Source organism: Ranitomeya imitator, chromosome 2 (assembly GCF_032444005.1).
Source record: "Ranitomeya imitator isolate aRanImi1 chromosome 2, aRanImi1.pri, whole genome shotgun sequence".
Classification (NCBI taxonomy): domain Eukaryota; kingdom Metazoa; phylum Chordata; class Amphibia; order Anura; family Dendrobatidae; genus Ranitomeya; species Ranitomeya imitator.
Window position 1 is genome coordinate 48157096 of NC_091283.1, and position 13572 is coordinate 48170667.

A 13572-nucleotide genomic window follows, 5' to 3' on the forward strand; every position below is an offset into this window, starting at 1 on the left:
AATAAAAATCTGATTAATAAGCAGACAAACTACAAGAGCAACAAATGTACCATATAGGAAATACGGCAGCTGTCAGTCACATGACCTGTCTATTATGTGTATGTGTAAGCTAATATATACTGCCAGGGGGAGGGCTTCCTGTTGGTTGGGGATTTATCAGGCTGCCAATTTAGCTTACAAATACTGAGGTAAAAATACTGAGCAAATAACATGAGAACGAGGTCTAATACAGGAGATGACACCTAGGTATATACTATATACAGGAGGAGATGACACACAGATATATACTATATACAGGAGAGATGACACACAGGTATATACTATATAGAGGAGGAGATGACATACTGGTACATACTATATACAGGAGGAGTTGTCATACAGGTATATACTATATACAGGAGGAGATGACACACAGGTATATACTATATACAGGAGCAGAAGACCTACAAGTATGTACTATATACAGGAGGAGATGACACACAGGTATATACTATATACAGAAGGAGATGACATACAGGTATATACTATATATAGAAGGAGATGACATACAGGTATATACTATATACAGGGGAGATGACACACAACAGGTATATACTATATATAGAAGGAGATGACATACAGGTATATACTATATATAGAAGATGACATAGAGGTATGTACTATATACAGGGGAGATGACACACAGCAGGTATATACTATATACAGGGGAGATGACATACAGGTATATACTATATACAGGAGATGACATACAGGTGTATACTATATATAAGGGAGATGACAAACATGTATATACTGAGGTGAAAATGAGGGGTGTGAGGTGAAAATGAAAAGATGTGAGTGCAAAATGGGAGGAGTGAGGGAAAATAGTGGAGTGATCGGAAAATGACAGATGTGAGGTCGAAATGACACGTGTTAGGGGGGAATGAGAGGAGTGAGGGAGAAAATGAGAGATGTGAGGGGGAAAATGAAAGATGTGATTGGGAAAATGAGAGGCGTGATGGGAAAATAAGAGAAGTGACGTGCTATAACTAACCACAGATATTTACTATGCCCAGGCAACGCCGGGCTCTTCAGCTAGTAAAACAATAAAAATAAAATCAAATATACAGATATTTGGTATCGCCGCATTTATAATCGCCCAATCTATCAATAAAAAAAAAGATTAACCTGATCGCTAAATGGCATAGCGAGAAAAAAATTTGAAACCCCAAAATTACTTTTTTTTGGTCGCCACGACATTGTATTAAAATGCAATAATGGGTGAAGAAAAGAACATATCTGCATCAATATAGTATCACTAAAAACGTCAGTTCAGCAGGCAAAAGATAAGCCCTTGCCTGACCCCAGATCACGAAAAATAGAGACTCTACGGGCATCGGAAAATGGCGCAATTTTGTTTTATTTTTAGCAAAGTTTGGAATTTTTTTCACCACATAGATAAAAATTAACCTAGACATGTTTGGTGTCTTTGAACTCGTAATAACCTGGAGAATAATAATGTCAGGTCAGTTTTAGCATTTAGTGAACCTACGGTAGCACAAAAGCCAAACAAAAAACACAATTTCACCGCACTTGGAATATTTTTCCCATTTTCTAGTACACGACATGGTAAAACCAATGATGTCGTTAAAAAGTACAACTTGTCCCACAAAAAATAAGCCCTCACGTGGCCAAATTGATAGAAAAATAACAAAGTTATGGCTCTGGGAAGGAGGGGAGCGAAAAACGAACACGGAAAAACGGAAAATCCCAAGGTCATGAAGGGGTTAATGAAGTAGTCTCATAACAAAGATCTGCGAGGATAAAATTGTTTGAAAGAGAAGATTTTTAAATATTCTTTCGATTGCTGAGCTCCGTAAAAATATCAAAAACATTCCATCAAGAACACTTTTTTCATAAACACGGACTCCGTAGACTTTTTCTTGCAACACACTTTGACATCTTTGCGTGACCTTTGGTGGATGATTTTGGTGTCATTAGATTGGTTAGAAATTAATGGACGTTGTGCTGCGATTGGCTGCTGTGGTTAAAGAAGATTTTCTTAACCCAGCTTCAAAAGAGTGTGGTGGTGTCCTTAGCATCCAATCATAGCATATCTTTCATTTTACCTCAGCAGTATAAGAAATTAAAGCCGTGCTGTGATTGGTTGTTATAGGCAGTAAAGACAGATTACTTTTAATCACAGTACGTAATAGTGTGGTGGTGTCCATAGCGACCAATCAGAGTACAGCTTTCATTTTACCACAGCTGTACTGTGAATAGTTGCTATGGGGAGCACAGGCAGATTTTCTTTTAGACAGAGTTCATAAGAGTGTGGTGTTGCACTTAACATGATTCCTATCAGTATTTAGTGATTGTGGTGGATTAAGATTCTGTTTCTAACAAAGTAATCAACATGTCTACAAGGAGGTGTCATAATTTATCCAACAACTTTTGCTGCATTTGCGGTTGTTTTGTAGTGAAGAATCAAAGAAGGAACAATACTGAATTTGTTAGAAAATTGTATTATGCATACTTTGCCGTAAAACTACAAGAAGTGATCAGGACAAGTCGTGGGCTCCATATGTAGTGTGATCTGTTTGCATAGGTAGAAGAAATACAACAGTAGTCTAAAGAAAAGAAAGTGTGTTTTTGTTTTAGCATGCCTCTGATCTGGAGGGAACCGCAAAATCATAGTGGTGACAACAAAGTACTGCATTGCGCAGGCACCGGAAAGGTCAGAGAGGCCCGGCGCCTGCGCACTGCAGTACTTTGCTCTGCCCACAACAGGGCAGACAAAGTACGCCTGCGCCGGAGACGTGGTTGAAGATCAGAAGAGGACGTCATGGAAAGAATGGGAGGCACCGGAGCGGACCAGAGATGCCCATCTGACCTGACCAGCAGCGGGACCGCCCCTGGGTGAGTATAATCTAACGTCTTTTTCTCCTCTTTCAGGTAACATCGGGGGCTTATCTACAGCATTACAGAATGCTGCAGATAAGCCCCTGATGCCGGTGGGCTTACCTCACCCGCGATTTTTGGGGTGACAGGTTCCCTTTAATTCTCAAGAAACTTAACTACGAGGATCAAGAATGGTCAATATGTGCTGAACAGAAAGTTCTCACTTTGCTCCTTGGGCAGCAAAAGGGAAACACAAAGTACCCATGGTTTTTGTGTGAATGGGACAGCTAGGATAAGACTCAGCACTGGAGCCAACATAATTTGCCAACAAGATAATCTTTGCAACCTGGACTCAAAAACATAGTTGCGGAAAGTTTAATTGATCCTACTGTTAAATATTAATTATTGGTTATTGATATATTGTTATTACACTCAATTCTGTACCGAGCATATTGCCTTGTGGAAGGTTTGGCTTACATCACGTGTGTTATTTCTGTTCTTCGTTCAGGGTAGATGGTAGCTCCATATATAGCGAACGCATGCTATGAGGGAAGTATATAACCCCATCACCAACAGGAAGGGGGCACACACTTGACACAGACACGAGATGGACATCATGTTGGACAGATAATATGTGAGTTAAACACGTGCTTCTTTATTCAGCCATGATTTTGACAGAGAGAGGCGCAATGTATCATTCAGGATCCCATGAAAGATGGAGAAGAAACTTTCATACATTGACAATCTCTTTGTAACTATTTTACCTATTTTATGTTTTGCCACAATGATGCTTTTTGGTGGACAATCCAATAAACCACTACATTTTTTTTATAAGAAACATTGTGACATTTTCTTTAGAGTATAGCATGTGGCAAAGAGTCCTGAATAAATAAATATATAAAATAGATATAGTTAACAACCATTAAAGTTCTTCTGCCACCACTCCACATTAAGCTTGGGCAAATGAAGTTTTTTGAAAGTTCTTCTGAAAGAAAGAGATGAGAAATTTAAGTACCTATGTACCAAGTTTGATAGACTGTCAGAAGCAAAACAGAAGGAAGCCGTTTTTATGAGTTTTTGGTGTTCGGAGACTCATATTGTTGAGAAAAATGCTTGGGATTCTTTTAAAGAAGTAGTGAATATATTTCTAATTAATAAGAAAGATCCAAAATTTAAGTCAATCAAGGAGAACATGATGAAATGTTTCAAAGCCTCAGATTGTCTATGAATTTGAAGTTACACTTATTTAATTCCCATTAGGACTACTTTCCCGAAAAACTTGGTGCTGTTAACGAAGAGCAAGGAGAAAGATTTCATCAGGATAGCAAGGAGGTGAAACAACGATACCAAGGTAGATGGAACATGTTGGATGACTACTGCAGGATGCTTCACAGAAAAGATCTGCAGAGAAGGTATCAAGAGAAGTTTTGAAGAGAAAAGGAAAAGGCGCAAGAATAAATTTCCAAAAAAGATGCCGAATGAATATTCTTTACATTTTTATATACTGTATAATATTGTGTACATTTTTAGCCATAATAAAGATTTTTCTGGTTTATCTTGCTATTACGTAATTTTGATCAAGTTTTGTTCAAAATCTAGATGTGATTTTTATTTCTTTTTAAATCAGGGCTTAAGAAAACATTAGAATAGAATGGACTTTAGTTTTCTTTTCATCTTTTCTACTATTGTTTGACCAGTTCTCATCTTTTGGTTGCAATAAATGAGTATATTTTGGAAGCGTCAAGGCTATGTTTGATTTTTAATATGTTCTCAGAAATTAACAAATCTGTACAGTAGCAAAAGAGCAGAGGATGCAGCTGCTGAATCCCCTCATGTTTGCTGTTTGCTGTGAGATGGGTGGGTGTCAAGTCTCATTTCCAGAGCGCTCTGACATCACACCAAGATGAGACTGCCCTCTCTGCAAGCACTGAGAGCGGAAGTGTTGAACAATACATGTAACTCTGCACTTTACACAAGTGCAGTCTGTTCTCACTGATTGCATGTCGGAATGCTGCCCTGTACATGACCGAATATAAATACACAGGTCATAGTACAGACCAAGCTGTAGTCACCGGGGCTCAGGATGGCTCTGAACATCGCAGCAACACTTCTCCTAGCTGCTGGAATCACTCTCCTTATTTATCTCATCAAATGGTGGGGTAGGGTGAAACAAAAGGACCTACCCCCAGGACCTACACCACTACCCATCCTGGGGAATATCATACAGGTCAACACTTCCGAAATACCACAGTCATTAGTCAAGGTAAGAATTTATGACAGTCTGTACCTGTCAATTGACTGAAAACAGATGGCCGTAAACAGGGTAAGGGTTCACAAACACTGGAGTATAATACGAAGGAGTGCAATGTGAGAAAACATCACTGACCCATGTTATTCAATGAGTCAGTGCTTGTCTGTGATTTTCTTTCTCAGCCCGAATTGGAGTGAGGAAAAACTCACAGCGTGCTGTGATTGGATGTGAGAGTTGGATCGCATTCTCAATTGCAAGTCAATGAGTTTGTGAAAAGAATTGTAGGGCACTTGGGCCGTGCGTGTGCCATCTGATTTTTATGATCCCATCTCAAAGGAAACCAGACATTTCATCAGCCAAGAACAGTAAATTCACAGCCTGAACCGTCAGAATAGAATAGACAAGATAGAGTAGCTTAAGAAAGTATTCACCTCCTTGGCTTTTTCCTATTTTGTTACATTACAATCTGTATGCAAACATTTTTGTAATCTGATTTGTGTGTGATGCATGAACACTAAATAGTCTGGTGAAGTGAAATGATAAAAATATAGGCATAATTTATATTTATGTGATCAAATAACTAAAAATTGTCAAGTGCACCACTTTAAAAAGAAAAGTCCAGGATTCTGACGTATTCAACTGAATCTGACGTGAAAAGAGACAGGTAACAAATAAAAACAAAAAATAATCCCTCATTCACCAATTTGTTATTAAAAATAATTCTCACAGCTCCAACGTAATCCATGGCGTTTCCACGACGTCCAGTGATTCAGTGCTGCAACCTATCGCACGCTCGCTTAGAACTCGCATGACATAGGTTGAACATACAGACTCCACTTGTCTAACTTTTCAGGAGGAAAATAGGAGTAATTTCATTTTTTTTTTTGCTTGTGATTTGTTATAAGATCGGACAGTTAGGTATATGGAGATACAAAATAAAGTCATTTTTATTTTATTTTAGATTTTATTTACCTTCTAGAAAAAGAAGGGAATGGGGGTGGTATTTTTGAACTTGCAATCATTTATTTAATACACTTCAATACTCTAATATTGCAGTATATTGTAAAATTGCCAGTCTCCTATGAACTAGACAACTTAGGCTTCTTTCACACTTCCATCGGTACGGGGCCGTCGCGAAGAGTCGGCGCGACGTACCGACGGAAGTGTTTGCTTTCACACTTCCTTCTGCTTTGCCGAGCAGGAAAGATCGTGAGAGCGATATTTCCTGCTGGGCATGTACAGTCTGAAACACTGGATGCGACGTACAAAAAAACGTTCCCTTGAACGTTTTTCTGTGATGACGGGCCGCCAAATCCCGACGCATCCAGGGCACGACGGACGCGACGTGTGGCCATACGTCGCAATTCATCGGCAATACAAGTCTAAGGGAAAATGAAGGATCCTGCAAATTGTTTTGCAGGATCATGCATTTTAAAAAATCGATGGATTGCAACGAAAGCAGAAAGACGGAAGTGTGAAAGAGGCCTTAGGTGTACAAGCATGGGAGATACTTAGGTTTTCAGCAGGCCAAGGCTGCTCTACAAATGCCATATGTCTACGGCAATCATTGGGGTGGACTTACTACATGTGCATGGAAATCATATATAGATGTCATATAAAATGTAAAAAATTTAATTAATAAATTATAAAACCATATAACCAAGAATCAATAGGGAATTGACAGAGGTGAGCTAAATTAGGTGGAACCACAATCAAAGACAAATACCGTCAGGTACATACGACATGAATAATTTGCTCAAAAAGGTGCATGTGCACAATGAGGCATGTCAAATTATAAAGTCTGGTGCATACTATAGCCCAGAAGGGCTGTGTGCCACATCGAGAAAAAAGGGCAAGGAGCAAACAGTAACAAAACTAAAGTGTAAGCATTACCTGGAGCTCTGTGGTGCCACCGTCCCCAACGCGCATTTCGGCGCTTGCCTTCTTCAGGGGGATGGCATCCAGAGATTACCAGGACCTTATATGTGCCGGGCCAGCCTATCACAAAATCCGAAAAATGTGGACACTGCATATGTATGGTGCATGTGTACATGTGCAACAGGTTAAGGAATCTGTCGAGGAAGGGGAACTGGTCACACTGCAAATACTGATGTGATCTTTCCACTACCTCATTGTGTTGTCTCGGGTGCTGGCTGGATAATACAGTACTTGAGCCTGCTCCATCCATACATGCAATGTGGAAATCTGATGTATATATGCAGTACAGACCAATAGTTTGGACACACCTTGTCATTTAAAGATTTTTCTGTATTTTCATAACTATGAAAATTGTAAATTCACACTGAAGGCATCAAAACTATGAATTAACACATGTGGAATTATATACTTAACAAAAAAGTGTGAAACAACTGAAAATATGTCTTATATTCTAGGTTCGTTAAAATAGCCACCTTTTGCTTTGATGACTGCTTTGCACACTCTTGGCATTCTCTTGATGAGCTTCAAGAGGTAGTCACCGGAAATGGTTTTCACTTCACAGGTGTGCCCTGTCAGGTTTAATAAGTGGGATTTCTTGCCTTGTAAATGGGGTTGGGACCATCAGTTGTGTTGAGCAGAAGTCCAAGGGAAAGGAAAGGAAGGCCAAGAGTTACCTCTGCTTCTGAGGATAAGTTTGTCCGAGTCACCAGCCTCAGACATCGCAGGTTAAAAGCAGCTCAAATAAGAGACCAGGTCAATGCCACACAGAGTTCTAGCAGCAGACACATCTCTACAATAACTGTTAAGAAGAGACTTTGTGCTGCAGGCCTTAATGGTAAAATAGCTGCTAGGAAACCACTGCTAAGGACAGGCAACAAGCAGAAGAGACTTAACCACTTCAGTGATCACCAATATAAAAAAAAAAAAAAACGAGGCAAAAAACAACGCTATATTATCATACCTCCAAACAAAAAGTAGAATAACCCGCGATCAAAAAATCGGTACCACTAAAAATGTAATCTTGTCCCGCAAAAAACGAGCCGCCATACAGCGTCATCAACGAAAAAATAAAAAAAGTTATAGTCCTCAGAATAAAGCAATGCAAAAATAGTTATTTTTTATATAAAATAGTTTTTATCGTATAATAGCGCCAAAACATAAAAAAGGATATAAATGAGGTTTCGCTGTTATTGTACTGACCCGAAGAATAAAACTGCTTCATCAATTTTACCAAATGTGGAGCGGTATAAGCGCCCCCCAAAAATAAATTCATGAATAGCTGTTTTTTGTTCATTCTACCTCACAAAAATCAGAATAAAAGCGATTAAAAAATGTCACGTGCTCGAAAATAGTACCAATAAAAACGTCAAGTCGTCCTGCAAAAATCACGACCTCACATGACTCTGTGAACTAAAATATGGAAAAATTATAGCTCTCAAATTGTGGAGACGCAAAAACTATTTTTTGCAATAAAAAGCGTCTTTTAGTTTGTGACAGCTGCCAATCATAAAAATCCACCAAAAAAAAGCTATAAAAGAAAATCAAAACCTCCTTCATCACCCCCTTAGTTATGAAAAAATAATACAATTTTAAAAAATATGTTTATTTCCATTTTCCCAATAGGGTAAGAGTTGGGGCTAAAGTTAGGGTTAGGGTTATGGTTGGGGCTAAAGTTAGAGTTAGGGTTGGGGCTAAAGTTAGGGTTAGGGATGGGGCTAAAGTTAGGGTTAGGTTTGGGGCTAAAGCTAGGGTTGGGGTTAGGGTTGGGGTTAGGGTTAGGCTTGGGGCTAAAGTTAGGGTTGGGGCTAAAGTTAGAGTTAGGGTTGGGGATAAAGTTAGGGTTTGGATTACATTTACGGTTGGGATTAGGGTTGGGACAAGGGTTAGGGGTGTGGTTAGGGTTATGGTTGGGATTAGGGGTGTGTTTGAGTTAGGCTTTTAGTTAGAATTGGGGGGTTTCCACTGTTTAGGCACATCAGGGGCTCTTCAAACGCGACATGGCATCCGATCTCAATTCCAGGCCAATTCTGGGTTGAAAAAGTAAAACAGTGCTCCTTCCCTTCCGAGCTCTCCCGTGCGTCCAAACAGAGTTTACCCCAACATATGGGGTATCAGTGTACTCAGGACAAATTGAACGACAACTTTTGGGGTTCAATTTCTCCTTTTACCCTTGGGAAAATACAAAACTGGGGCTAAAAAATAATTTTTGTGGAAAAAAAGAATTTTTATTTTCACGGCTCTGCGTTATGAACTGTAATGAAACACTTGGGGGTGCAAAGTTCTCACAACACATCTAGATAAGTTTTTGGGGGGTCTAGTATCCAATATGGGGTCACATATGGGGGTGGTTCTACTGTTTAGATACATCAGGGGCTCTGCAAATGCAACGTGACGCCTGCAGACCAAACCATCTAAGTCTGCTTTCCAAGTGGCGCGCCTTCCCTGCCGAGCTCTGCCATGCACCTAAATGGTGGTTCCCCCCCACATATGGGGTATCAGCGTACTCAGAAAAAATTGGACAATAACTTTTGGGGTCCAATTTCTCCTGTTACCCTTGGGAAAATACATAACCGGGGCTAAAACCTAATTTTTGTGGAAAAAAATAATTTTTATTTTCACAGCTCTGCGTTATAAACTATAGTGAAACACTTGGGGGTGAAAAGTTCTCAAAACACATCTAGATAAGTTCCTTGGGGGGTCTAGTATCCAATATGGGGTCATTTGTGGGAGATTTCTACTGTTTAGGTACATCAGGGGCTCTGCAACTGCAACGTGACGCCTGCAGACCAATCCATCTAAGTCTGCATTCCAAACGGCGAGCCTTCCCTTCCGAGCTCTGCCATACGCCCAAAACGTGGTTCCCCCACATATGGGGTATCAGCGTACTCAATACAAATTGCACAACAACTTTTGGGGTCCAGTTTCTTCTGTTATTCTTGGGAAAATTAAGAATTGGGGACAAAAATGTCATTTTTTGTGAAAAATATGATTTTTTATTTTTACGGCTCTACATTATAAACTTCTGTGAAGCACTTGGTGGGTCAAAGTGCTCACCACACATCTAGATAAGTTCCTTAGGTGGTCTACTTTCCAAAATGGTGCCACTTGTGGGGGGTTTCAATGTTTAGGCATATCAGGGGCTCTTCAAACGCGACATGGCGTCCCATCTCAATTCCAGTCAATTTTGCATTGAAAAGTCAAATGGCACTCCTTCCCTTCCAAACTCTTCCATGCGCCTAAACAGTGGTTTACCCCCACATATAGGGTATTAGCGTACTCAGGACAAATTGTACAAAAACTTTTGGGGTCCAATTTCTCCTGTTACCCTTGGTAAAATAAAACAAATTGGAGCTGAAGTAAGATTTTCGTGAAAAAAAGTTAAATGTTCATTTTTTTTAAACATTCCAAAAGTTCCTTTGAATCACCTGAAGGGTTAATAAACTTCTTGAATGTGGTTTTGAGCACCTTGAGATGTGTAGTTTTTAGAATGGTGTTAGACTTGGGTATTTTCTATCATATAGACCCCTTAAAGTGACTTTAAATGTGATGTGCTCCCTTAAAAAAATGGTGTTGCAAAATGAGAAATTGCTGGTCAACTTTTAACCCTTATAAATCCCTAACAAAAAAAAAATTTAGGTTCCAAAATTGAGCTGATGTAAAGTAGACATATGGGAAATGTTACTTATTAAGTATTTTGTGTGACATATCTATGTGATTTAAGGGCATACAAATTCAAATTTGGAAAATTATATATATATATATATATGATGATGTATATATATATGATGTAAACCATCAAGTCTGGCTTGAGCTCTACCTACGGGTTCAGTTGACCCCACCAATTTACCCAGTTCACTTGGTGCTCGACTTGAGTGTAAATTTTAAAATTATGTTGGCTGTGAAAAATTTAAAATGTTTCCTGATTACAAATGGCTAATCAGCATGCAATCACAAACTGTCTAACCACTGGAACCATCAGCAATCAGCAGTTATCTGTTAGAGGAGGTGTTTATTGTGCCTGCAGCACACCCGCAGGAGAGTTTAAGGATTACATGGTGTCCTGTTATATAAGTAGGCTATGTTGAAAGGGAACCTGTAACCTGAATTTGGCGGGACCGGTTTTCGGTCATATGGGCGGAGTTTTCGGGTGTTTGATTCACCCTTTCCTTACCCGCTGGCTGCATGCTGGCCGCCTTGATTGCCTTGCGCAGGCGTGTACTACGGAGGACATAGAATAAACTTCAATCCAATATTGCGGCCAGCATCCAGCCAGCGGGTAAGGAAAGGGTGAATCAAACACCCGAAAACTCCGCCCATATGTCCCGCCAAATTCAAGTGACAGGTTCACTTTAATATGTGGACATGTTGGGTGCTCCAAAGAGATGCTGTTTGCAGTTGTCCTCCAAATAAAGGGAACCTCTTCTATCAATAAAAACAAAACTAACAATATATTGCACATCTATGCATTAAATGCATTAATCACATCCCACCTTATAAAATCCATAAAACATTTTCCCATGCCTACTGGGTAAGGCTTTCTTGTACTGGACAGGATGCCCAAGTAAACCCTTATATAGATTGGAAATAGATGAAGGTACAAACAACTAAATTTTACATCTGTCATTTATTATGTTTATTTTTGTATATCTCTCCAGTTGAGCAAAACATATGGACCCGTTTATACCATCTACTTAGCAAACTTTCGGATAATTGTGCTGATTGGGTATGACGCTATTAAGGAAGCATTGGTGGACTGCAGCGACGTGTTTAGTGATAGGGGAGACATGGGGGCAGCAGAGTTTTTTTGTAAAGATTTTGGTAAGTGGCGAAGGGAATATTTAATCAGCAAATTAACTACTGTTTAACTCAGGTTTTTATGTTAAATTGTATTGTTTAAGAAAATGTTTATCAATTTTTTTCATGTCATCATTTGTATAAGAATTTTTTTTTTCGCATTTTTTAAACTTGTCACTAGGGCTATTCTAGACTCTTAACTTCATATTCTTTCGGGAAATCAACATGCACATTAGTAGCAGTCTATCTTTATTATTGAAGCATGTAATGAGCGTGTGCAAGGGTCATTATTTAGGGAGAGGAGCAAGAGTTCCCGTGACATCGACTCCTGTGCTGAATGAAGGATTAGCTGTGTAGAGGGATGTTACCTGTCATTGTAACCCTGTCTGTGATGATATTGATCCTGCCAAAAAGCTTTCTTTAAAGAACAGGAAGTATGAGTCTAAAAAAAGCCCCCTTAGGCCACTATGTAAATTGCAATTTTGCTAAATATTATGTAGATTGTGATATAAAAAAAAAGAAATATATTTGCTTGATTTAAACAAAAGGTCATTGTTGATGATACATTCACATTAAATTAAGGAATTGATTGACAATAAATTAATCATTTCAATGTGGGTTATGCAATATTGCTATATCTATGCCATTTAATTTTGGTAAAATGTATACAATAGCTGGATGGTGGGAGACCAATATTTAAATAATTTCTAGTAATTTCACCTGACAGAGGGGAGGGAGGGCAGGTAAAGGGTATTAGAGTTTTTAATTATTCTATAGTATGAAGTTGCAAAAATGACTGAATTTACTACATTTGAAATTAAGCAGATAAATTGGAAAAAGAACTTGAGTTCCAAGCATTTTAATGGGGTTGTCAGGTATTAAAAAAATCAAAAGTTTTAAGCCACTTTCCTCCTGGTACAATGCCATAATGGGAAAACAAGTACAGGATGGGCCATTTATTTGGAAACACCTGGGAGGGTCATTTATAAAGTTGCATTAAAAAATGGCTGACTTCAAAATGGCCACCATGGTCACCACCCATCTTGAAAAGTTTTCCCCCTCCCATATACTAATGTGCCACAAACAGGAAGTTGATATCACCAACCATTCCCATTTTATTTAGGTGTATCCATATACATGCCTAGGGTTGAGCGACTTTTGTTTTTTTAGGGTTGGGTCGGGTTTCACGAAACCCGACTTTCTCAAAAGTCGGGTCGAGTGAAATCGGCCGATCCTATTAAAAAGTCGGGGTCGGCCGAAACACGAAACCCAATGCAGTGCAATGGGATACTAATGGTTCCCAGGGTCTGAAGGAGAGAAAACTCTCCTTCAGGCGCTGGGATCCATATTTATGTGTAAAATAAAGAATAAAAATAAAAAATAGGGATATACTCACCCTCGGACGTGCCCTGGTACTAACCGGCAGCCTTCCTTCCTAAGAATGAGCGCGTGAAGGACCTTCGATGACGTCGCGGCTTGTGATTGGTCGCGTGACCGCTCATGTGACTGCTCACACGACCAATCACAAGCCGCGACGTCATCGAAGGTCCTTCACGCGCTCATTCTTAGGAATGGAAGCTGCCGGTTACAGCGGTTAGTACCAGGGCACGTCCGAGGGTGAGTATATCCCTATTTTTTATTTTTATTCTTTATTTTACACATAAATATGGATTCCGTTACCGTAAATATCGGCCGATATCCGATACTTG

The 13572-nt window shown here is 39.3% G+C and overlaps 1 protein-coding gene across 1 annotated transcript in view; it reads left to right on the forward strand.

Moving 5' to 3' along the window:
* Positions 1–4817: 4817 nt before the first annotated feature.
* The window catches only part of LOC138661761 (cytochrome P450 2H2-like), a 36799-nt gene continuing 28044 nt past the window's right edge, over positions 4818–13572 (forward strand). The window contains exons 1-2 of the mRNA XM_069746658.1: positions 4818–5143; positions 11725–11887. Coding sequence (XP_069602759.1) covers positions 4964–5143; positions 11725–11887 — 343 coding nt within the window. The 5' untranslated portion in view covers positions 4818–4963. The remainder of the gene's footprint in view (positions 5144–11724; positions 11888–13572) is intronic.